Here is a 26,620-nt window from a genome sequence, read left to right as displayed (position 1 = left end):
CCGTTTGGATTTATATGTAACCCTAGCTATTATTATGTATCATTATGAAGTTTCATAATTATGTTAATCCTAGGTAGATATGACAGTTTAAGGTTCCCCCGGGACAAACTTGACCTTTACTGGTAGGGTTTTTATTGGCGGTCAAACTCTACAGGAGTTGCAGCAGTGGGAACGAGACGTGGGAATAATCTCGTGTAGGTAGATTTTGCATTAAGGCGTCCGTTTATCCACTCCCATTTGGCGTTTACAATATGAATACCTATAGATTTAAATTTTACTTTCTGCCAGAAACATTATTTATGGAATATGCATTTAAAATAACATCTATTAAAACTACAAAAGATATTGTAGGGTAAATGCTACGTCGAAATTAAGATCATTGACTCCTAAACAAACGTTGTAAGTTGCAACGATTTGAAATGCGTTTCACTTTGGGCTTCAATGTAAATCAGGTGCGTTTTTTACAAATCAATTATTCAAATATTGTATCCCCTTAGCAGTGGCGCCCTCTTTGGGTGCAGCGTGTAATTTGGACCGGAAGTGGCGCGGTAGGGTAGCTATAGGGTTGTCCTGTCACGACCTTTTTATACTTTGTAGCTACTTCTGTATAGGTACATCAAGAAAATGTATACTACTTTATATTCTTACGAGTATACTTTGTCCAGCAGTGGACGTTATTTGACTGATGCCCGTTTTCACCATCAATCCCTAATTTTTAAGTGACTCCTTTGAAAACAAAATTCCTGTCATGTGTTACCATAGGGTTCACTTAAAAATTAAGGATTGATGGTGAACACGGGCATGAAACGTACGAACGATCTGCCAAGACTAAATTGATAAAATGACTTGTTTTCCATTTATTATATTCAATAGAGATGTATTAAGAACGGTGTTGTTTGAGTTTGGAAGAACGAAAGCAGACTTTATCATAAATAAGTATGTAGAACAAATTAACGTAGCTCTGACAAATGAAAACAAAAACCTCCGAATGTAGGTAAAATGGTTCAGAAATGATTTTTAATTGTTTTACAGCCTGCTAATAGTTCCAAGGCACAACTTTTCAATTCCAATTAGTTTTCAATCAAACTTGCTTTGGAATTGATAGTCAATTTAGTTAGCCAAATAGTGACGTCATTCCTTTGTGTTTCACAAAAAAATGGGAGATTCTGCATTTGAAAACACAAAAAGTATTATAAAAAATAATTTGATCATGGCTTTTATTAGAATCGGCTCTGAAAAAGTATATCAATGGATTTAGTGGTGATTTATTGGCCCAACTAATGAAATCCTTGGTCCAAATCTTTGACGGTAGCCCTGTAGGGTGCATATCCAAGGCACCGAGGGGGCCCGTCACGTTGTCACTTAGGGTGGCTCCAATCAATATGGGGAAACCCATAATTTATGTCCCACCTATTTACGGGGATGACGTCATGCCAGCTGCAAAGTTTTGTTACGCCAATGATTGCCATCCACTGCAGTTTGACCATGAAGTTTGGAGGTGATTTTCTGTCGATATTCGTGGTTTTCCTTTGTCGGGCAGAAATAGGAAAGGTTCGATACGTGACAGATTCAATTTCGTGATTGTTTCGGTTCGTTCGTCTTTTTAGGGTTCCGTAGGGATAGGGGCCAAGGGGACCCAATTGATATGCCTTTGGTATCCATAATTCTGAAAGTTGAATTTAAAAATATTTATTTTTGCCCACATTCATTGGAACAATTCGTTTTAGTATTTAGAAGATTTATTGTACTATGCCCATTTTCACCACCAATCCCTAATTTTTAAGTGACCCATATGGTAACACATAACAGGAATTTTGTTTTGATAGCGGTCACTTAAAAAATAGGGATTGATGGTGAAAACAGGTAAGGTACTCGCATGATACCTACATATTATATTCGGGGTTAATTATAACATAAATTGCAACAATTAAATGTTAAGTGCGTGCGTTTTATCCCAATATTTTTAATATCGGATGTTGTTTTCGAAAAATCCACAATATCCTTTGTTTATTGACTAATTTTTTTTCAGCATCCGTTACAAACGAAGAATTACAAACAGCCTATTAAGTTCATTAACAATTTATTAAACCATTAAGTTTAGAAAACTAGTGCCCGTTTTCACCATAGGTCCCTAATTTTTAAGTGACCCCTATGGTAATAAATAATTGTTTCCATAGGGGTCACTTAAAAATTAGGTATTGATGGTGAAAACGGGCATAAGTCTTTTAAGTCGAATTGAATCGGGTCGTTAATTTCAACTCAAACAAATTGGTAAAATTCTCCTATAGAGTTTCATACCACAGTCTTCATTGAGTAGTGCTGAGAAGAAGCGTATTACAGCGTTTCTTAACCTTTTTTGTCCACGGACCCCTTAGGAAATCAAGCACATATTTAAGAACCCCCTTAATAAAAGTATCAACAATAATTTTGATATTACGATTGTTAAATGGTCCATAGATAAATCTGCGGACCGTTATACATAATATGTCCGCGGACCCCCAGGGGTCTTTGGACCACAGGTTAAGAAACACTGTTATAGAGAGTTCTTTAGTATCTAAAATAAATGAATAAAGATTAGCTGGTACTTACGAATCCTCTTTTTTTCCAGAAAATGTCCGGAGAAGTCGTGCTCGGCGGACTGTTTAGCGATAGGTAGCAGGCTGCGCGGCGCGATGGGCACACGGCCGCCCGCGCGCTTCTGGCCGCAGCTCTGGGCCACGGTCGTCAGGAACCTGCTGCTGAAGAAGCGGGACACCAGGAAGACGCTCGCGGTGAGTGTTGACGAGGCAGAGTCTCTTAAGATTAAGCTTGGGCTAGGAATAAAGGAGCGAGAGGACACGAGGAAGACGCTTGCTTGAGTTCAGGTGAGGAGGAGTCTCTTAGGATCACCTGGATATGTCAATGGAGGAACAGTACACCAGAAAGACGCTCGCGGTAAGTGTTGGCGAGGAGGAGTCTCTTAAGATCAAGGCTGGGTCTGTAGAAGAAGAAGCGAGAGACGAGGAGGAAGCTTGCAGTCGCTCGTGGCTTAGAAGAGTCTCATAAAGCCAAGGCTGGGTTTGTGAGAGAAGAAGCGGGACTTGAGGATGACGCTTGTGGTAAGAAGCAGAGAAGACTCTTAAGATCAAGCGTGGGTCTTTGAAAGAAGAAGCGGGACACGAGGAAAATGCTGTCAGTAAGTAATGACTTAGAAGAGTCTCTTAAGACCAAGCCTGAGCCTTTGAAAGAAGTGGGAAACGAGGAAGACGATTGCGGTGAACCTGACTCAGAAGATTCTCTTAAGACCAAGCATTGGTAAAGATTGGGACACAAGGAAGATGCTTGCGGCGAATCCTGACCCGAATGAGTCTTTTACCCGGTATCTTAAGTTAAAGAATAGTGCGACGCTCTTCTACTGTATGTACCCTGTCTTGTAGTTAAAAGGCGCTCTATGGAGTTAGTGATACGTCTCAAAATGTGTCCAAAGAAACTGAGAATACGAGATACTTACACTTAAGTAGACAGACGTTGCTTGATACCGAGCTCTTGGAGTATAGAACCCTATCATCATAAATTCATCATCATCATCATCATTTCAGCCATAGGACGTCCACTGCTGAACATAGGCCTCCCCTGACGCTTTCCACGTTGATCGATTGGTAGCGGCCTGCATCCAGCGCTTCCCTGCTACCTTTACGAGGTCGTCGGTCCACCTTGTAGGTGGACGTCCCATGCTGCGTTTTCCGGTACGCGGACTCCATTCCAGAACCTTGCTGCCCCAACCATCCATCCCATGTGCTCTGCCCATTGCCACTTCAGCTTGCTAATTCGTCGGGCGATGTCAGCGACTTTAGTTCGTTTACGGATTTCCTCATTTCATCATATATTACTTAAACCTTTTCTGTTACCAGGAGGTGCTAGTCCCGCTCTATTCCCTGGGGGTGCTGATCTTCCTGAAGATGCTGGTGCCGAACCCCAACTTTCCCGAGGTGCGCAAGCCGGGCCGCCTGCTGCGCATCCACCACGACGCCTTCCCGGAGAACCACTCGGTGGCCGTGGTCGCTGACTGGTACAACGACAATGGGACTATGGTATGGAACCTTGTTGTTAAGTCTAAGTAACTTTCTCTCATGAGCTCTCGCCGAGGAAGCAATTAAGTACCATCAGAGGTGACAATGCCCAATGGTGTCGATGCCGATTCTGGACTTTCCAGTGTCGGTAGTTCGCTGCTGGTCTATTATGGTGAACCCACTCGTAACACAAGCACAGGTGCTAGTCTCCTACTCGCTGGATATGCTGATCTTTCTGAAGATGCTGATGGTACGGACTATCTTTCTTTCAATCTTCAATAAATCTTTCAAAGCTCTCGCCGAGGGAGCAAGTATCTTCAGAATAAGTGACAATGCCCAATGTTGTCGGTGTCGGACTGCCAATTCCGGACTTCCCAGAGTTGGTACTGATGGCGCTGCTGGTCTATTGACCCACTCGTAGCACAAGCAGTCCCCCTCTACTCCTGACGATGCTGGTGCCGAACTCCAACTTCCCCGAGGTGCGCAAGCCGGGCCGCCTGCTGCGCATCCACCACGACGCCTTCCCGGAGAACCACTCGGTGGCCGTGGTCGCTGACTGGTACAACGACAATGGGACTATGGTATGGACTCTGGTCTTTTCATTTATGTAACTTTCTAGCTTGAATCTTGAATGAAGGAAGCAAGTATCATCAGAGGTGACAATGCCCAATGGTGTCGCTGCCGATTCTGGACTTGCCAGATGTTTTTTTAGTGTAAACGTAGCTTTCTCTATACAATCTCCAAAAGCTCTCGCAGAGGAAGCAAGTACCATAAGAATGAGATCAGATGACAATGCCCTGGTCGGTTTGGACTATGGCGTTTTAGTCTATGTAGCTTTCTCACTCAATCTCTCATGAAACAGGTACAATTAAAATTAAATTCTCTTGAGTCGACCATAATTAACCTTGAATGAAGAAGAAACGTCCAACCGATTCCAAATGTGATAAGGCCCTCTCCTTTCATGTTGAGTGACCTGTGAAGTATGAGCGCTTTTTATACTTTTACCTAAATTACTCGTTTGAGCAATGATGTCTTGGCCACTGGCATGACTCCTTCCGAATATTTGTTTATTTATTTGAAATTGAGACGATTTGACTAACCGCAATCGCACTTGTTAGTTGATTAGATTATAACATCATGGTAGAGCATGTTTATTCAGTGAATACCTACATAATATACCCAGGGTCTGGTATATCAGTTTCTTATGAAAGCTCCTTTCCTTCATGACTCAATAGCAAGCAACTTGATGCCCAGGCTTACAACCTACAGCCTGCAGCAGAAAAGTTTTACTAATTCCATTATCTAACACCTCGCCTAATTCCCAGGGTTTCCTCGACGACATAAACGCGGTACTCCTGGAATCCGAGCAGCACACGATCAACTGGATCAAGTACAACAACACGACGGAGCTGAACGACGCATACCACAACAATGCGAAGCACTTCCCCATCGCTGTCATCTTCCATACCGACCCTCGATCCTTTGAAGAGCCTCTGAGGTAAGGAATAGTCTCCTTAATAAAGAATACACTACCCTTAGAAATCAGGAGTGGAATTCTTTAAAAAAAAACTTACAAACCGTTATTTATTAATTTTCCTTAAAACAAAAATCAAAATTAACACATCCAAAAATGACAATTTCCTTGATCAGAGAAACAGAATCAATCTATTTTACGTAACGCCTAGTATGCCTAACTATGACCACCATAACACCATAACAACCGATGTGCACGCTCCGAACGCTAGAAAAATAGTGAGCGCGCGGCGGCTTGACACTTATTTTATAAGCGGTCAGGCCTATAGGGGCGATTGCTTATAGTACAGATTCGTATGTGGATCTTGCAAAAATTACAGTCTGATGTGTTGTCAACTTTCAAGTTTACTCCGTAGTGGGAACCTAGAGGGCACTTTACCATTACAAGAATGTTAATTAATTATTTAGTTGTCCTTGTGATGATTCATCCCACCAATTTCGGCCATAGCGACCACTTCGATTCCTAACTGTCTCGGCGACGCTGGTACGCCCGAAAATGGCTTTCGTAGCCGATCATCGCAGCAAATCCCTCGCACATTAAGGGCATACAATATGAGAACGCCGCCAACATAATTCAGCTTTGTCCTTGTAGACAATTTATAATGGAGGCGAGAGAGATCGCACCTGTAAGTTACGTTTAATAAAATCTAACACCAAAGTTACGATAGTTCAGTAATTTTTACAACATTTTGGATATTTCCAAAGAACCTGTGACCATTAGTCTTCCGCCAATCACAAATGCTTCTAAAAATAAGACAAGGGGACCTAAGGACTTGTATCAAGTCAACAAAACAATTAACACTGCAGCTCAACAGCCAAGAAAACAAAATTAAGGAGGAAGTGGCGACCTCATCCAATGACGGCTCTTTCGAGATGCGTATTAATGTTATCTAAAAGAAAGGCCATTCATGTTTGGACAAGGGCACCCAAATAAGTGGGATATTGTCCTCATGGCTATTCGTGGAAGGCCAAGAAAGTTCAGGGTTCGATCCGTGCCATTTAAACACAATGAACTGATTGTTGAAAACTGGACCGAATACTAACTTACTTAGGTACTAGATTATGTAAGGCTAGAACTTTGGATGGCACTAAAACGTGAATAGGCCCAAGCTTAGTCAAATGTGCAGCATTGTCAGCTCTGCTGGGAAATTATAAAGGCCATAATGCTATGCATCATAAGTTCGTAATTTATAGAATTTTCAACAATCTTTGTTTTCAAAGAAAGTCTTTGTTAAGAAACTTACAAATACTGTTTTACGAGTATAAGTTTTGTAGACCGATTTAGTTACATTAAATCTATGTCAAGTCAACATGGTCGATGACAAAATAATAACTAATTACTTACTTACCTAGGTGAAACTTATTTACATACCTTGTAAGGCTGACAAAGGTGCCTGGATGCAAGCGGCGAAGGACTGGTCTTTGTGGAAATCCTTGGGTGAGGCCTTTGTCCAGCAGTGGACGTCTTTTGGCTGAAACGAACGAACTCGTAAAAAGCTATATTTAGGACGTGTTTAAGTTCCCTGAAAAGGGTCTAATTTCTAACAAAGAATTTGAATTAAAAAGTATTCTATTTAGTATGTTTTTTCTTCGCAGATACACCATCCGCACCAACCCGTCCCACGCTGGGACACCGTCAACCCGCACCCTCTACACCTCCCCCGCGAAATGCCGAGAGCGGTCCGGCGCCAAGGACTGGTCCTCCGACTGGTCTCGCGGGGGGCAGCTCATCCCTCTCTCGGAGCACAGGGAGGACACGTGTCCTGTGCTCGAGTATTACTACTCAGGGTTTCTCGCGCTGCAGACGCTGATTGATTATGTTAAGATCAAGGTTAGTTACAAATCGTGGACACTTGCAAAGCTCTTTTTATTTTATATTTACGGCCCGATCGCGAACTTCGTTTACGGCCCGTTCGCGAACGTCTGTCTGCGACGACCGACGCAGACGAGCCTGGGCTTCGCAGCGAAGCCCACACTCGGCCTCGTCGGTACGCGCATCGACGATCGCCAAACGGCTAGAGTACCTTCTGTACTCGCCACTCTGCCCGGTGAAGCTGGAAAAGATCTTCAAGCTACCAGCGCGCGTCCCTTTAAAAAAACTGGGATTTTGTTTTGGTTTTGTCCAGAAACATGGAGACCTGCGGAAGATAATTTGGAAATGGCAATGAGACATGCTACTCTGGTGTAGTGAAGGGCGCCCTCCAGTTAGGTTGAGTCACTAGTACCTACCTGGGTCAATTTCCCAAACACATTTTTTGAGCGGCGTAGCTGAAAATCATATGTTTTTTATGACATAGAACTTTCATTTTTTTTTACACGAAAATATACAGAGGTTCCATTTTGAGGACAACATTATTAATGAGTATTTTCTATTACAAATTCGACAAAAAATAATTGAACTAAGCGTTTCTAATTTTGGTGCAGTGTCCACATCCTTAATTTCTTACAATATGTATTTTTTTAGCTGAAGATCAAAACAGAACTTAGGGAAAAAGTATATTTTTGGATTATACAATCTATCTATTATCTAAGATTACCAANTGGTTAATCTATTATTGTTTCACCGTATGTTTTCCAAACAAAATAAAATAAAATAAAAATAATAAATAAAATTCTCCTACAGAGTTTCATACCGCAGTCTTCATTGAGTAGTGAGAAGAAGCGTATTTACAGCGTTTCTTAACCTTTTTTGTCCACGGACCCCTTAGGAAATCAAGCACATATTTAAGAACCCCCTTAATAAAAGTATCAACAATAATTTTGGTATTACGATTGTTAAATGGTACATAGATGAATCTGCGGGCCGTTATACATAATATGTCCGCGGACCCCCAGGGGTCTTTGGACCACAGGTTAAGAAACACTGTTATAGAGAGTTCTATCTAAAATACTTACATAGATAAAGATTGTCTGGTACTTATAAATGCTCTCTTTTTCCAGAAAATGTCCGGAGAAGTCGTGCTCGGCGGACTGTTTAGCGATAGGTAGCAGGCTGCGCGGCGCGATGGGCACACGGCCGCCCGCGCGCTTCTGGCCGCAGCTCTGGGCCACCGTCGTCAGGAACCTGCTGCTGAAGAAGCGGGACACCAGGAAGACGCTCGCGGTGAGTGTTGACGAGCCAGAGTCTCTTAAGATTAAGCTTGGGCTAGGAATAAAGGAGCGAGAGGACACGAGCAAGACGCTTGCTTGAGTTCAGACGAGAAGGAGTCTCTTAGATCAAACCTGGGTATGTCAAAGGAGGAACGGAACACCAGAAAGACGCTCGCGGTAAGTGTTGGCGAGGAGGAGTATTTGAGAACAAGCCTAGGTCTGTAGAAGAAGAATCGAGAGACGAAGAGGAAGCTTGCAGTCGGTCGTGGATTAGAAGAGTCTCATTTATGAGACAGGAACCTGCTGCTGAAGAAGCGGGACACCAGGAAGACGCTCGCGGTGAGTCTTGACGAGGCAGAGTCTTTTAGGATCAAGCCTGGTCTGTCAAAGACGGAGCGAGACACGAGGAAGACGCTTGCCTGAGTTCAGGCGAGGAGGAGTCTCTTAGGATCACCTGGATATGTCAATGGAGGAACAGTACACCAGAAAGACGCTCGCGGTAAGTGTTGGCGAGGAGGAGTATTTGAGAACAAGCCTAGGTCTGTAGAAGAAGAAGCGAGAGACGAGGAGGAAGCTTGCAGTCGGTCGTGGCTTAGAAGAGTCCCATAATGCCAAGGCTGGGTTTGTGAAAGAAGAAGCGGAACACGATGAAAACGCTGTCGGTAAGTGGTGACTTAGAAGAGTCTCTTAAGACCAAGCCTGAGTCTTTGAAAGAAGTGGGAAACGAGGAAGACGCTTGCGGAGAGTCATAGGAGTCTCTAAAGACGGCGGTTCGCGCGCTGTGACAGAGACAAGAAACTAAGACAGGAAAATGGAGGCAGTGACCGTTACTGCAAACTGCTGCCTTTAACTGGTGTCCTAATCCATTGACATGCGCCATCAAACCAATGGCGTCCCTTGCTTTTGTTATTGTGGCGCGACGCGACGTCGCTTTTTTCTGAGACAGTTTGCAGGTGAGTTGTGATTCATAAAACTGTCTTGAGAACGAGGCGTGATCTGTGTCTCTTAAGACGTCGTGCTCAGCGGACTGCCTGGCGATAGGTAGCAAGCTGCGCGGCGCGATGGGCACGCGGCCGCCCGCGCGCTTCTGGCCGCAGCTCTGGGCCACCGTCGTCAGGAACCTGCTGCTGAAGAAGCGGGACACCAGGAAGACGCTCGCGGTGAGTCTTGACGAGGCAGAGTCTCTTAGGATCAAGCCTGGTCTGTCAAAGACGGAGCGAGACATGAGGAAGACGCTTGCTTGAGTTCAGGCGAGGAGGAGTCTCTTAGGATCACCTGGATATGTCAATGGAGGAACAGTACACCAGAAAGACGCTCGCGGTAAGTGTTGGCGAGGAGGAGTCTCTTGAGAACAAGGTCTGTAGAAGAAGTGAGAGACGAGGAAGACTCTTGCAGTGAGTTCTGGCGAGGAGGAGACTCATAAGACCAAGAATCCACAGAAATCTCCTAAGAAAATCTCCTAAGATACGTTTTGTCAAAGAAAGAACGGGATACCAGGAAGAGGCTCGCGGTAAGTGTTGACGAGGAGTCTCCTAAGACCGAGAATCCAGAGAATTCTGCCAGGGAAGTCTCATTAGATTAAGTCAAGTGTCATCAAAAATCGTCAGAAGCTTACTTCACAAGAGCTAAGATATGAAGATGGCGACGAGCGCTTGCGGCAAGTCCTGACTCGGAGGCGTCTCTTACCCGGTGTCTTAAATTAGCGACGAGCGCGACGCTCTTGTACAAATCGCATATAAACTACAGAGTCAACCTACCTTATGCTTAGAAATTATAAGCCGGAATAAGCAAGCAAGTAAATGTTCCATAAAATCAACGTTAAGCTTATGGTAATAGCGAAGATAGCTCTCTCCCTACATTATAGTATGTAGAACTTAACCGTACTATTCTTCAACTTAATAACCTTAACCTTTTCTGTAACCAGGAGGTGCTAGTCCCGCTCTATTCCCTGGGGGTGCTGATCTTCCTGAAGATGCTGGTGCCGAACCCCAACTTTCCCGAGGTGCGCAAGCCGGGCCGCCTGCTGCGCATCCACCACGACGCCTTCCCGGAGAACCACTCGGTGGCCGTGGTCGCTGACTGGTACAACGACAATGGGACTATGGTATGGACTGTGGTTTTTTCATTTATGTAACTTTCTAGCTTGAATCTTGAATGAAGGAAGCAAGTATCATCAGAAGTGACAATGCCCAATGGTGTCGCTGCCGATTCTGGACTTGCCAGATGTTTTTTTAGTGTAAACGTAGCTTTCTCTATACAATCTCCAAAAGCTCTCGCAGAGGAAGCAAGTACCTACCATAAGAATGAGATCAGATGACAATGCCCTGGTCGGTTTGGACTATGGCGTTTTAGTCTATGTAGCTTTCTCACTCAATCTCTCATGAAACAGGTACAATTAAAATTAAATTCTCTTGAGTCGACCATAATTAACCTTGACTGAAGAAGAAACGTCCAACCGATTCCAAATATGATAAAGCCCTTTCCTTTCATGTTAAGTGACCTGTGAAGGATGGGCGCTTTTTATACTTTTACCTAAATTACTTGTTTAAAGAATGACTTGGGCACTTGGCTGATTCCTTCAAATTTTTGTTTATTTATTTGTAATTGAGACAGTACCTATTTAACTAACCGAAACTCATCTGTTATAAATAGTAGATTAGATTATCACATCTATATGATAGAGCATCTTTATTCAGTGAATACCTACATAATACACCCAGATTCTTATATCAGGTTTCTTAAGAAAAGCTCCAATTTTCAGGTAGCCAACTGCGTAGTTTGGCAATTTGATGCTGTGCAAGATTCTAAGCCTTAAACTCTCCAAAGTTTAAGTACAGCCTTACAGCAAAAAGTTTTACTAATTCCATTATCGAACACCTCGCCTAATTCCCAGGGTTTCCTCGACGACATAAACGCGGTACTCCTGGAATCCGAGCAGCACACGATCAACTGGATCAAGTACAACAACACGACGGAGCTAAACGACGCATACCACAACAATGCGAAGCACTTCCCCATCGCTGTCATCTTCCATACCGACCCTCGATCTTTTGAAGAGCCTCTGAGGTAAGAAAAATACATAATACTAACTACAACATCCTTAGCATCATAGGTGAGACATACGAGTAGACTAGAGCATTTACTTAACAACAAATCGCTCTATGAAATGTCTACTGTTTTAACTTGTATTGTACCATTCGTAGAATAGAAATGCTCTAGTCCAGTGGTTCCCAAAGTTGTCTGGGCTACGACTACGACTCATATAATACAAGTTCCCAAACTCGAGACCTACCTACAGGAAATTTAGCCGTTACCAATATGCTCAAATAAAGGAGTCGGATCTGTAGGATGGTGTGTCGTTCTACATGCAGGGTCCACCCATGCATACAAATATGCATAATCTGATGCGCAGGCGAAGTGAGGACTTTACAACATAAATCCGGGTCCAGTCAGGTGTAACGCGTAATATAATGTATCGTGTAATGTAATGGAAAGTATGGACAGCACTTTACATATAGGTAATGCTCGTAGTGCCGTCCACACGTAGAATTCGTGTTACATTACACATTACATTACACACGTCTGGACCCGGCTCAACTCGTTCGTGGTTGAAACATGGGGTCCTGTCATTGTTTAAATATGATTGTCTAATAAGATATCAGTCATTCTTGCACTATTTTGAATATTACCAATTTACCAAAGAACCTATACGCGACCATTGGGCTTCCACCATTCACAATGTGTCTCTAAATAAAACTTTTAGCACTGAAGGAGACTTAAGGACTTATATCAAAAACAAAACAATTAACAAACACTGCATGAGTTGCAGTCACAGCCAAGAAAACAAAATTAAGGAGGAAGTGGCGACCTCATCCAATGACGGCTCTTTCGAGATGAGTATTAATGTATATCTAAATTTAGAAAGGCCATTCATGTTGGGACAAGGGCACCCGAATCCAAGTGGGATATTGTCCTCATGGCTATTCGTGGAAGGCCAAGGAAAGTTCAGGGTTCGATCCGTGCCATTTAAACACAAGAACTGATTGTTGAAAACTGGACCGAATACTAACCTACTTAGGTACTATATTATGTAAGGTTGGAACTTTGGATGGCACTAAAACGTGAATAGGAGAGCCTAAGTTTAGTCAAATGTGCAGCATTGTCAGCTCTGCTGGTAAATAATAAAGGCCACGGCTCAGAAGTTTAAAACTTCTGAAGTTTTCAACGATCTTTGTGTTTCCAAAGAAAGTCTTTGTTAAGAAACTTACAAATACTGTTTTATAAGTTTTGCAGACCGATTTATGTTAAGTTCTATGACAAATCAACATGGTCGATGACAAAATAATAACGATCAATTACTTTCTTACCTAGGCTAAACTTATTTACCTACAAACCTTACCTTTTAAGGCTGACAGAGGTGACTCAGGTTCTTCCGCCACTTATCGACGCCAGGAGCGAAATTGTAGTGGTACTCGTAGAAACGTCGTGGGCAGGCCTCCCACTAGGTGGATCGACGATATGGTGAAGGTCGCGGGAGGTGCCTGGATGCGAGCGGCACAGGACCGGTCTTTGTGGAAATCCTTAGGCCTTTGTCCAGCAGTGGACGTCTTTCGGCTGAAACGAACGAACGAACGAACTCGTAGAAAGCTATATTTAGGACGTGTTTAAGTTCCCTGAAAAGGATCTAATTTCTAATAAAGAATTTGAATTAAAAATTATTCTATTTAGTATGTTTTTTTCACAGATACACCATCCGCACCAACCCGTCCCACGCTGGGACACCGTCAACCCGCACCCTCTACACCTCCCCCGCCAAATGCCGAGAGCGGTCCGGCGCCAAGGACTGGTCCTCCGACTGGTCTCGCGGGGGGCAGCTCATCCCTCTCTCGGAGCACAGGGAGGACACGTGTCCTGTGCTCGAGTATTACTACTCAGGGTTCCTCGCGCTGCAGACGCTGATTGATTATGTTAAGATCAAGGTTAGTTACAAATCGTGGACACTTGCAAAGCTCTGGTATTTATGGCCCGATCGCGAACGTCGTTTACGACCCGTTCGCGAACGTCTGTCTGCGAAGACCGACGCGGACGAGCCTGGGCTTCGCAGCGAAGCCCACACTCGGCCTCGTCGGTACGCGCATCGACGATCGCCAAACGACTAGAGTACCTTCTGTACTCGCCACTCTGCCCGGTGAAGCTGGAAAAGATCATCAAGCTACCAGCGCGCGTCCCTTTAAAAAAAACTGGGATTTTGTTTTGGTTTTGTCCAGAAACATGAAGACCTGCGGAAGATACCTTTTAAATATGTTCTGAATCGCCAAATTTGGAAATGGTAATGAGACACTACTCTGGTATAGTGTAGGACGCCTTCCAGTTAGGTTGAGTCACTAGTACCTACCTTAAACTGGATTCAAAATCCAAAATCTGAAGACAGGTTCAAATGGCGCGCATTAGGGCATGTCTAAATATGCCCGGCAGTTGATTGTTAAAGCTGATGACTCAAGAATACATATGTGCATGCTTGTGATTGTTGAACTAAATATTGGAACTCAACCAGGCATAAAATACTTAGTGGTGAATCGGATTACCGTTAGCATTTTAGGCTAAAAAGCTTTTTATCATTTTGTTGGCTAGTTTAGCAACAATATCTTATTTATCTAGGTACTCTGGTAATTGATATCCGCCTGTCAGTTTACATGTACTTTGGTTAATGAATGATAAACATGCCTGACCTAAAAGCAGCAAAAAGCTTGGATGAAATAAATGGACACTCACGTACTTAGCTGACACCCTTTTTTTTCTTTTTTTTTTCGGGGAAAAATGCATTGAATTGCAAACTTACCCTACGGGGACAGGGTAGGTTATGTGGGGCTCACCAAGTCAGAAGGACAAGGCATATCCACTAAAAGACCCCGGTGCTCCATCATTCGCCTTAAGTGGGAAGGAACTGTGGGATTCCGGACAAAGCCTTCACTACCACAGTAGATTAACATATCTACTTTTTACCCGACTACCCAAAAAGGAGGGTAATGTTTTAGTGTACAAATAAACTGCGGGTAGGTAATCCACAACGTAAATTGACTGGGCTGTACGATAAGAGCGCTTTCACATTAGGGCGTCAGAAGCGTGACAGCAGCGCGGCAGCGGCGTTTTTATAATGTGAAGGCATGCATCCGCTGTCATATAGTAAGAAATTATCGGCAGCGCGTCTGTTGCGCGTTTGTCACACTGCTAAAGTCACCTAAATGTGCAATATACTCAATCGTTTCATTTCACAGTAATAATAGTGAAGTTCAACTCATCCTCTTCTACTTCCAGACAGACACAGACTCCTCAATCCCACCCCCACGCGTGGACCTCCGCCAGTTCCCGAAACGTCAGCACACTGGCGACTGGCTGGTCATCTTCCGTGTCATCATGCCGATGTACATGGTCATGACGCTGTCTCAGTTCATCACGTATCTGCTGATGTTTGTGGTGGGCGAGAAAGAGAAGAAGATCAGGGAGGGGATGAGGATCATGGGGCTGAAGGACTCAGTATACTGGTGAGTGGGTTTAGCAAGTCCGGACCGTGAGTTTAGGGGGCCCTGGGCTAATGCTACTTAGGGGCCCACCTACTGTACTTATTCGCATTATCGTCTATTTTTTACTTTGACTTGACTTAGCTGGGGGCCCTTTGAATCCACGGGGCCCTAGGCTGAAGCCCAAAATCCGGCCCTTGGGTTTAGATACGGCGCAAGTACACTATGCGAGACGAAGCGTGAGCCTGCACACCGAAGTATGGGCGACGCACGGTTAAAATAACCGAAATGCGTGTTCACACTATACGTCTCGATCATTTCCTGCATATGTGTATTTGCGCCAATAGACTGCTCTTTTCAGATTGTGTTGTGATTTTATCGTTGATGATTGAACTAATAGATAGGTACGATTATGGGACATTATTAAGGAAGTTATGGTAGAGATTAATGTTACACCTCTCCTTTTTTTACGTAAAAAAAAGTTTCCATGTTTAAGAAGGCCTAAAATAAAATCCAAGTTATCACACGTTATGAAATTCACCAAGGTTCCCAACTCAGTGGACCGGCGATGGGAAGGACTTTTGTGCAGACAGCACCGGATCAGACTCATAGTGAAGTCCATGGGGCATTTGTCTATAATTGATGTTTTCCTTGTAATTAAAACGCTTTCACAAAAAAAAATGTGGGCAGTTATTCACTTGCGATTTTTTTTCAGGGGTGCTTGGTTCCTGATCTACGCTGTGTTTGTAACAATACTCTCTATCGTCAGTACTGTCCTGCTTTTTACTTTGAAGGTATGAATTCTTTCAAAAAGTTCTAAAAATGAGAAAAGAGGTTCCATGTTTTTAAAAAAGTATTCAGATATATTTAAATATCGAACCTCTTTTCAGGTTAGTTTACGAGTTTTTTTCGAGAAGTAATTTGCGATAGTTACTGAAAAGAGTTTGACTGCATTTTGTAACTGGCCGGTAAAATTAATCTTTTAAAAAACAAATTTTGCGATGCTATTTTATTTCGACCTTTCGTTTTTTACACGAGTTCCATGTACCTAGTTAAATAATTAATTACGATGTTATCAAAGTATTCAAGGTTTCTCTTAATGAGTGGTCTATGCAAATATTTGAATATATTTTGCAGGTGTTCCAGCATTCTTCGTACATCCTCATTTTCCTGCTGATGTTGCTTTTTGGGTTCACCATCATCACCTTCGCGTTTATGTTGACACCGTTTTTCGACCGGGCTAGAGTGAGTAACTTACCTTTACTTTTAATAACTATACTTATTTTAGCTTGCTATTATAAAGGTTTTTTACTGTAGGATTAGAGTAATTGTAACTTTCCTCCGAGACAAACTTGGCCATCACTTTTTTATTGGCGGTCAAGCTGCAGATCCTGACTATACAGGAGTTGTAGTGTTGGGAATGAGAGGCGAGAAAAGTCCCATGCGTAATTGTAGGAATGAAATGTGGTAAGGAATAGTATTAACATAAAAATTCTTATTAATTACGTTTGTTTATTTTTATAAATTAAGTACAACTGGTACAACTTAGGTATGTAACTTTCAATAAACCTTCTATAGTGTCCGAGAACACGCGACTGTGCGATGGGCGCCCGCAGTGAGTGTCCGAGCGCGACAGCAACATAATTACGCGCGAGCGATAAGGATGGGTAGCTTAGGGTCATTGGACAAAATTCTACGTGCTCACGGACCAGACTATAACAATAAATATATGCATACAAGAACAATTAAGAATATGAAAACACTCTCTAGTGCCGCTCCCGGTCCCATAGAAGCCTGACTGACTCAGCTAAGCGCTGAACCTATAGTCGTTGACACGTGTTTATTTATTTACTAATTCACCTCCAGACGGCCGGTATCCTGGGCAGCTTCGCCGTGAACCTGATGAGCGGGCTCTACTTCATCCAGGTGTTCGTCTCCAACGCCGACTCGCTCGCCTTCTGGTTCGTCTCGCTCATCAGCTCCAGCTGCTACGCACTGGCTATGGATAAGGTGAGGTTTATCTTCATCATCATCATCATTATCTTCAACAGAATCATCTGCTTCTTCTTCTATTTCGTCCTCATCATCATTTTCATCATTATCATCTTCATCATCTTCATCATTATCATCTTGATCACCCTCATCTTCGTTTTCAAGTCTCTCTAATTTTATCTGTATAATTTACCACAGGCACGCCGATCAGAGTTGGGGACGCCTGATGTCTGTATATCTGTCCCTGTCATGTAGTACCAGCAGAGTAGAATAGGACCACCTTTATTCTTCCTGTAGATGTCGTACGAGATGACTAAGGAAGAAATATTATGCGAATAAAAAATACGGCCTGACATAGAAAGGCCTCCCTTCTGAATATTATATAACTAATTTGACTTTGTTCAAGTCCTTTTATCTAACGTCCAGTTCTAGACATGATCGATCAACTCTTTGTTTAAAGTAGCTGCACTTTGATGAGGTCGATTGAGATGAGTCCAAGTCACTGCACGCACACCCTGCATCATAATATTAAAGCCAGCTCTGGTGACCCTAAAGGCTTTTTAAGAGCAATATTGACGATGTGCAAGTAGGTACCTAATATGTATTTAAACAGTCCACTCCAAACAATTTTTTTTTTCATTCTGGGTAATTTGATTAATGTGTTGTTCCAGGCTCTGGTCCTGGACATGGCTGGTGTGGGCGTGACGTGGGACAACCTGTGGAGCGGGCCCGGCGTGCCCTTCGGCGGCAGCCTCATCATGATGGCGGTAGACACGGTGCTCTATGGCCTCTTCGCCTACTGGCTGGACGCCGTCATCCCGAGTGAGTGATCCAGCATCATACTCTATAGTAAACACCACCTGGACTCTAGTTCTGGACTTGGACAGAGTAAGCGTGACATAGGACAACTTCTTCGCGTACGGTCAACGATGTCATACCGGGTGAGTGATCGATCATCATAGGGAGAGGAGTCTGTACTGGCTCTATCGTAAAGTGTGAGCATAGAGTAGGCGTGACGTGGGACAACCTCTTCACGTACTGGCTCGACGCCGTCATCATTAGTGAGTCTTTGAGCATCATAGGAAGTTATTACTGCCTCTAGTCTAGACACCTGGGGTTCTAGTTCTGGACTTGGATGGAGAGGGCGAGTCGTGGGAAAACCTCCTTACGGGCTGAAAACTGTCATCTCCAGTGAGTGATCCAGCATTCTAGGGAGGAGTCATACTGGCCCTAGTGTAGACACCTGGGGCTTTAGTCCTGGACATAGCCGGCGTGGGCGTGACGTGGGACAACCTGTGGAGCGGGCCCGGCGTGCCCTTCGGCGGCAGCCTCATCATGATGGCGGTGGACACGGTGCTCTACGGCCTCTTCGCCTACTGGCTGGACGCCGTCATCCCGAGTGAGTGATCTAGCATAGGGAGAAGTCAGGTCTAGTCTGGGATAAGTCCCGTTTGTGTCTACTCTAGACACTTTCTGGGGCTCCAGTCCTGGTCATGGAAGGAGTAGGCGTGACGTGATACAAACTCTTCGCATACTGGCTCGACGGTGTCATCACAAGTGAGTGATCTAGCATCATAGGAGTCATTACTGTCTCTAGTCTAGACACCTCCTCGGGCTCAATTCTAGACACCTCCTCGGGCTCTAGTCTAGACACCTGGGGCTCTAGTCTAGACACCTCTTCGGGCTCTATTCTAGACACCTCCTCGGGCTCTATTCTAGACACCTGGGGCTCTAGTCTAGACACCTCCTCGGGCTCTATTCTAAACACCTCCTCGGGCTCTAGTCTAGACACCTAGGGCTCTAGTCTAGACACCTGGGTCTCTAGTGTAGACACCTGGGGCTCTAGTCTAGACACCTCCTCGGGCTCTATTCTAAACACCTCCTCGGGCTCTAGTCTAGACACCTAGGGCTCTAGTCTAGACACCTGGGTCTCTAGTGTAGACACCTGGGGCTCTAGTCCTGGACATGGCCGGCGTGGGCGTGACGTGGGACAACCTGTGGAGCGGGCCCGGCGTGCCCTTCGGCGGCAGCCTCATCATGATGGCGGTGGACACGGTGCTCTACGGCCTCTTCGCCTACTGGCTGGACGCCGTCATCCCGAGTGAGTGATCATCATAGGGAGAGGAGTCTTTACTGGCTCTATTGTAAAGTGTGGGCCACTCTATGAGTGGGCGTGACGTGGGACAACGTCTACGCGAACGGGGTGGAAGCCGTCATCTCGAGTAAATGATACAGCATGGAAGGAGTCATCGTTGTCTCTAGTCTAGACGCTTGGGGCTCTAGTTCTGGACTTGGAAGGAGTGGACATGGGAAAACCTCTAGCGTCATAGGGAGGATTCATTACGAGTCATTACTGTATCTAATGTAGACACCTCCTGGGCTCTAGTTCTGGGATATGGCATGACGTGGGACAACCTTTGGATCGGGCCCGGCTTGCCATGATGAATCGAAGGTAATCACGCGCGGCTGTCGTGAAGTATCCGTCTTGGGGTCTTATCTTTGGAATTTGGGTTTTGACGATATTCTAGCATTAGGGGAGAGGGGGGCAGCTTTGAACAATTTTTATACTTTATTAAATATCTTCTAAATTTGACTGATTTCATTAATTTTTTCTTCCTAGATAGAGGTCATGGTTATCACACAACAAAATAATGATGTTCTTATTAATTATTCATGAACGCTTATTAAGATATTTAGATTTTTGCACAGACCTGTAAACGTTCAAAACTGCCCCGTAGTCGGGGCAGCCTTGAACACGCCTGGGGCAGTTTTGAATTAGTATTTTTTTAAATGATATAAAACTGAATATTTATGAAAGTGTATTTTTTAAATAATTAATAAACAAAATTTTCAATGATCAGTGTCATTTGGGATCAATGTAACATGTTTATTTTATTTAACATCACTCTGTACAAAGTAACACAAAACTAAGGGATATTATTAAAAAAAAAGTAAATATAAGATATATCAATTAACTAAATACTAATAAACTTTCTGATTAATGAGACATCAAAGAGAAAACTGCATAATTTAAAAATTCCCTCTAATATGGTCGAGTGAAGCGATGGCTGGTTCACTCGTCATGTCTGTGAACAGGCGCTGCTTTCGGGGACTGGTCAATCCAAGTTATTCAAATTTATGTATGCGAGTCATTTCTACTAGTATCTTAATATGTAAGTCTAGATATTAGCACGTCACTACCTTGTTTAATATACCACGCAATCTTGTATACCCATTCTTATAAGATACACCATACAAGAATGCATGGTAAATTCAGTGAACTGCTCCTGAATCGAATGTACCTACTACTACTATTTATATTTATTTATATTAACCGGCAGACAGTGGTGACTGAGTTTGTTGCGGCGCTTCTTCTCAGCACTTGCCAAATGTTGGTCTCGAAGCGCTGGTAGGGTAAAAAGATTATGAGACATGTAGAGGCTCCTTAAGAGCAAAATGACGATTTGTAAGAACTATTTATTAGTCTAAACAAATAAAGAAATTTTGACTTTGACTTTGACTTTCAGACTGAAGAATTCTGTTACTGTGCGAGAGCACAGAGATATTATACAACCGCCCTAGAAAGTCAGGCATCGGAAGAAATGGCGAAAAATTGTGAGATTTATGAAGAACTTTCATGAAGAACACAACCTTCACCTAATTCTGATTCCCTTTTAAAACAATTCGATGCATGCTGTGTTTCCAAACATATCGCTAGAATCTATTCTTTCCGGATTTTAACTTCCGTTTCCTTAGGTGCTTCATTCTTATCAACTCCAAAAGGTTGAAAGAAAAAGTGATGCTGTATAGCAACACATGTCTTGACAAAACGTACCGCAAAACAGCTTGCTAGACTATTCAGTGTGCAAACATTTAACTTATTAGCCTCAATTTCCTGTACCCTTTAGAACTTCCAAGTTGCACCATCTCTTACAGGGAACTCCAAGACAAAGAAGCCATCCGGATCGTGGGTCTCCAGAAAAGCTTCCGGCACTGCCGAAGACCGGAGATCAAGGCCATTGATGGCATCGACCTGAGCATCTATGAGGGTCAGATCACGGCTGTGTTGGGTCACAACGGCGCGGGCAAGTCCACGCTGTTCAATATCCTGACTGGACTGACGGCACCCACTAATGGGACGGCGTATGTCTATGGACTGGATGTTAGGTGAGTTGGGAATAGGACTTCTTAGGCTTCATCTTACTTTAACAAACGTCAAAAATCTGTCAAACTCTACACAAAAAGCACCGGTTATCGTTAAAGTAACTGTTAAAGTTAGGTGGTGCAATTCAGCTTTAGTATTTCAGTTGGATTATGCGTATTAGTTCTACTGGATCATAGTCAGTTCTGGGTAGGACGAAAGGAGTGGCCGTATAATAAGCAGTATAAGTGGCAAGATGTGAAAAGGACTAAAGAGGCACCGAAAGACTATCTCTGTATGCTATGTAAAAACAAATGGAGAATTGGAGATTTCGATTTTGAACGGACAAATTAAATGAGGTCCCCTGCTCGTCACAGTTCCTATCAGTTCCTCTGAATTGACAAATAATTGAAACTTCTCCATCGCCTGTTTGTGATTGTTCCTCTGTTACAATCCTGTATTAGGAAGTGTGGTTTTCAAGAACATTGTCATTGTTTCAGGGATCCAAACGACATGCATGAGATCCGGCAGATGATAGGCGTATGCCCGCAGCAGGACGTTCTCTTCGACCTGCTGTCAGTCAAGGAACACCTACAGTTCTTCTCAGCAGTCAAAGTTAGTAAGAAGTTTTCCTCTCGTTCCAAGGGAACTAAAGAAAGATAAGGATCTTTCTTTAGTATTGTACTTCTTAGCATACTTAATAATAGGGACAAGATCACAAGAGATGATATGAAAAGACTCCATTCATTCGTTTCAGCAAAATAACGTCCACTGTTGGACAAAGGCCTTCCCCAAGGATTTCCATAATGACCGAACTTGCGCTTCCCGTATCCACGTTCTTCCAGCGACCTTCACCAGATCGTCAAGGAAAGACTTACAGTATAGGATCTTCTTCATGATTTCTACAGGTTTCCGTAATTAGCAGTAGTTGGAGCAATTGCCTAACAAACGATCCACTTTTATGCTTCAACTACTTACGCGTGCAGATCGCCATAGCCGGCGCAATCATAGAGAAATGACAGGTCGCGTGAACTGTCATGGGTCGCGCGACCTGTCATTTAGCCTGTGATCGCGCTGGCGATGGCGATCTGCACGCGTTGGTGTGGTTGAAGCTTTAGGCATCAAATTCTGTCAAGTGAAATATCCCTTTTTAGCTTAAGATGAGTTTCATGTGTGTTGCCAGTGATGGTATACGGATCTGAGACGTGGTCGCTTACTATGGGCTCATAAGAAGGCTCAAGGTCACCCAAAGGGCGATGGAGCGGGCTATGCTCGGAGTTTCCCTGCGTGATCGAATCAGAAATGAGGAGATCCGCAGGAGAACCAAAGTAACCGACATAGCTCGCAGAATTGCTAAAATCAAGTGGCAGTGGGCGGGGCACATAGCTCGTAGAGACGATGGCCGTTGGGGCAGGAAAGTTCTCGAGTGGCGACCACGGGCTGGAAGACGTAGCGTGGGCAGGCCTCCTACTAGATGGACCGACGATCTGGTAAATGTCGCGGGAAGAGCCTGGATGCGGGCAGCGCAGGACGTTCATTGTGGAAAACCTTGGGGGAGGCCTTTGTCCAGCAGTGGACGTCATTTGGCTGAAACGAACGAACGAACGAGTTTCATGACCTACTTCCAAATTATAGGGAATCCCAAGAAAAAGGCGTCCAGATGAAATCCACAAGGCACTATCTGACGTCGGCCTGCTGGACCAAGCAGGAGTGTTCGCCAAGCATCTCTCCGGCGGCCAGAAGAGGAAGCTTAGTATAGCCATCGCTTTCATTGGAGATCCAAAGGTATTCTACTTCTTCACCAATATCGTTTTTAGAACTGATGAGAGTAATCTCGATCGTTCGATCGATCTAGCATGTTTTTGGATTGAATTGATGACATGTAGTGATTTCACTCTTTTAGTAAAAAATTACTATATTGCTAATGTTTTCATAGAAAATACTACAAAAAACAATAATTCCAAAAAACTCTAGAACTTAAAACTTTATTCAGTAGTGTTTCCAGCACATGACAGACTAAAGGTACATTTTTGTTGCGAAATAGCGTGTATTACAACGGAATAAGTTTATTTTTATGTGCTGCTTGCTGTACCTCTATGATCTCATCATCAGAAGGAATTTTGTAATTCCTTGAGTCCAATGCTTAAACTGACCCTTCCTAATTCTAACCCTGACAATTTTATACTTGACCAGAAACTATTCCTTCCAGATAATAATCCTGGACGAGCCAACGGCAGGAGTAGACCCAGTATCCAGAAGACAGACGTGGCGCATCCTGCAGCGAGCAAAGAGAGGGAAAGTGCTGCTTCTGACCACGCACTTTATGGATGAAGCCGATATACTGGGGGATCGTAAGGCTGTCATCAGTAAGGGCAGGGTAAGGAATTCTTTTACTATCCTCCATTTGCGTCCATTACAAAGGGGCATTCTTCTAGATGAAACAAAGGCAGAAGTGAACCCAGTATCCAGAAGACAAACGTGGTGGATCCTGCAGCGAGTGGATTGGAAGGTTGTCATCAGTAAGGCAGGGTAAGGAACTGTATGTTATCCTCCATTTTCCTCCATTAGAAAAGGGTTTTCTCCTGGACGAACCAACGGCAGGAGTGGACCCGGTATCCCGCAGGCAGACGTGGCGGATTCTGCAGCGAGCAAAGAGAGGGAAGGTGCTTCTTCTGACTACGCACTTTATGGACGAAGCCGATATACTGGGGGATCGGAAGGCTGTCATCAGTAAGGGCAGGGTAAGGAACTATCGAATGTTACTCTTTGGCCTCTGATTGGAGAGGGTCGTCTTCCTGCTGTGGAGACTAATGAAGATGATGGTGACGATAAGAATGAAGAGATTATCAGTAGGCATCACCTTTTATTTATTGGACTAACCTTATTCAATGGCTGCCTTTGAACTGGAAAATTATGGATGCTGCAGTGTGTGCTGTAGATGGATGCTATCTTGGAGCTAGAATATTATATAGACCTTATTCAAAATGTGCTGAGAAATGTCTAGATGTCAAACATCTCGGACAAAACTAAGAATTATCGAGACCAGCTTTGAATTTTAATAAGCATGTCATTTGTATAGTGTTTAAAGATAGTGTTATTAAAACTGTACCTATGATAATCTTTCTTTTTCAGGTGCGGTGTGCGGGCACATCGCTATTTTTGAAGAATAAGTTTGGCATTGGATACCATTTAACGCTAGTATTAGACGGTAAGAACTACTTCCTTTTACCTAATATCAAATTAGCTACATGTTGGGCGCCAATAAATATTTTCAGTATAAGTGTTTTTGCCGTAGAGCAAACTAGAACAAAACGATCATCAAGTTGATAATTTTATTGTAGATCTGTGGGCTAATTCAAATGCATTTGTCGAGAGTAGAAATCGTCTGTCAAATAATTTTCTAGTAATCAATTTTGAACTGATTGTGAAGGTAATACAGTTGAAAATTGAATAACAAAGCCAGACTACGCCTAATGTCAGATCAGCCGATGGTAGATGCCAAATTTCCAATATCGCGTACGAAGACNGTGGGCTAATTCAAATGCATTTGTCGAGAGTAGAAATCGTCTGTCAAATAATTTTCTAGTAATCAATTTTGAACTGATTGTCAAGGTAATACAGTTGAAAATTGAATAACAAAGCCAGACTACGCCTAATGTCAGATCAGCCGATGGTAGATGCCAAATTTCCAATATCGCGTACGAAGACGGAGAACTTTGTCAATATAGTGGTACATAAGGGTCATAATTAGTGGATGCCGACGATTTTCGCGCTGTCATCTCAACGACAGCCCACCCTTGTCGTTAGAGCAGTCGACTGGATAGAAAGCATGGAATTAACATGGTGATTGATAAACTAGGTGCAAATAAGCATAGGTATTTTATAACCACAGAATGCTTTTTGCTTAAATTTGAAAATAAAGGATATTGTTCTGCGTCCATACATCGTTCGCCCCAAGACCCCCAAGCAATGAAATAATGATTTTTATATGTGAAATTACTTAACGATTGTCACCTTATACTCCACTAGCTTTTCGCTCGCGGCTTCGCGCGCGTGGCCTACATTAGGTACCTACATATTTTACGGAACCCTATTATTTTCCAAAATAAAATTTAGCCTGTTACTCGTGGATAATGTAGCTTTCAAATGGTGAAAGAATTTAATAAAAACGGTCCAATAGTTTTTGAGTCTATTCATTACAACCAAACAAACAAAGTTTTCCTCTTTATAATATTAGTGTAGATACAGTAGCGGCGTAAGGGGGGGGCGGTGGGGGCGGTCCGCCCCGGGTGCCAAGCATCAGGGGGTGACACAAGTCGCGCAGATTAGTAGGGTAAGTGCGCTAGTTTTCGTCCAATTATCGGAGTTGCCAACTTTGTGATGCGAAATGAATATCTTAAAATACCCTTACTCATATGTATCATATGCCATTTTAGTCCTTATATAGTCTACTTTACGTTAATATTATATGACAATAAGTAAATACCACGGGTTTTTTTATAAAAAATATTTTATGCAAAAGATGCGATTTCATTAGTTTTCGTCCAAAAAAATCAGTTTTCGTCCTAGTGTACGCTAGTTTTCGACCACTGTGTAGAAAAAAGGGTGCAGTTGAATTATTAACTTAAAACCAATTCTACCATACAGTAACTATGGATTGTGGTATATCATTTGAAAGGTAATTTTGTTAGCTTTCAAATGATATCAAAAAGATTTAAATAAGTTTCTTACCTAAAGGACAATGTTCATTTCTGGCCTGGCGTGGACAACCTGCTAATGAAAATATGAATTTGCCAAAAATTTTTAATTAATTTTTAAAGTATTCACTTAGTGTAACTTTGTATCAATTTGCTTTTATAAAAATCCAATTTAAATAGTACTTTAAGTGATAATTACAACTTCCTGTCTTTAACTCATTTCAGTGTTGCCAAAATGAATCTTATCGGTAAGAATTGATTCATATCGATTGTTGTTCGACTATGACAATTATTTTTTTTAAATACGTATTCATTAAAATGACCATTTAAAAAACCTTTTTAATATTCTAATAACACTACAAAAAATATTTAAATAACTAAATGAAACCTTATTTCACATACACCTTATTATACACCTTATTTCGAGTCATCAAAAAATACAATCGATTTTTATATCGATTATTTTTATTCATCACCACATTATTAGCATGGCAACACTGAAAATATTGTCACACACAGCTGTTATCTGTCATTCGCTTTGTTTTGTATTTTTCATCGTGAGTTCCTATGTATTACTTTTCTCTATGATCGTGAGTGTTG

General features: G+C 42.9%; 1 protein-coding gene across 1 annotated transcript; it reads left to right on the top strand.

Annotated features, from left to right (window-relative positions):
- Positions 1-2,614: 2,614 nt before the first annotated feature.
- On the top strand, positions 2,615-24,531 carry LOC114356751 (ATP-binding cassette sub-family A member 2-like; the record flags this gene model as incomplete). Its single annotated transcript, XM_028310099.1, has 22 exons — positions 2,615-2,771; positions 3,891-4,096; positions 4,471-4,630; positions 5,375-5,547; positions 7,179-7,413; positions 8,373-8,434; positions 8,523-8,685; positions 10,597-10,776; positions 11,566-11,738; positions 13,417-13,651; positions 14,988-15,214; positions 15,906-15,984; positions 16,328-16,435; positions 17,057-17,200; positions 17,854-18,004; positions 18,438-18,581; positions 19,140-19,283; positions 21,091-21,349; positions 21,824-21,938; positions 22,959-23,108; positions 23,533-23,700; positions 24,456-24,531. Coding segments are annotated over exons 1-22 (3,451 nt in total), but the record flags the coding sequence as incomplete, so codon positions are not given.
- Between the last annotated feature and the right edge of the window lie 2,089 nt (positions 24,532-26,620).

The sequence above is a fragment of the Ostrinia furnacalis genome, unplaced genomic scaffold, assembly GCF_004193835.3.
Source record: "Ostrinia furnacalis isolate ACB-3 unplaced genomic scaffold, ASM419383v2 OfSCF2895, whole genome shotgun sequence".
Taxonomy (NCBI): domain Eukaryota; kingdom Metazoa; phylum Arthropoda; class Insecta; order Lepidoptera; family Crambidae; genus Ostrinia; species Ostrinia furnacalis.
The sequence above is the reverse complement of the archived record's forward strand: the minus strand, read 5'-3'. Positions and strand labels throughout refer to the sequence as shown.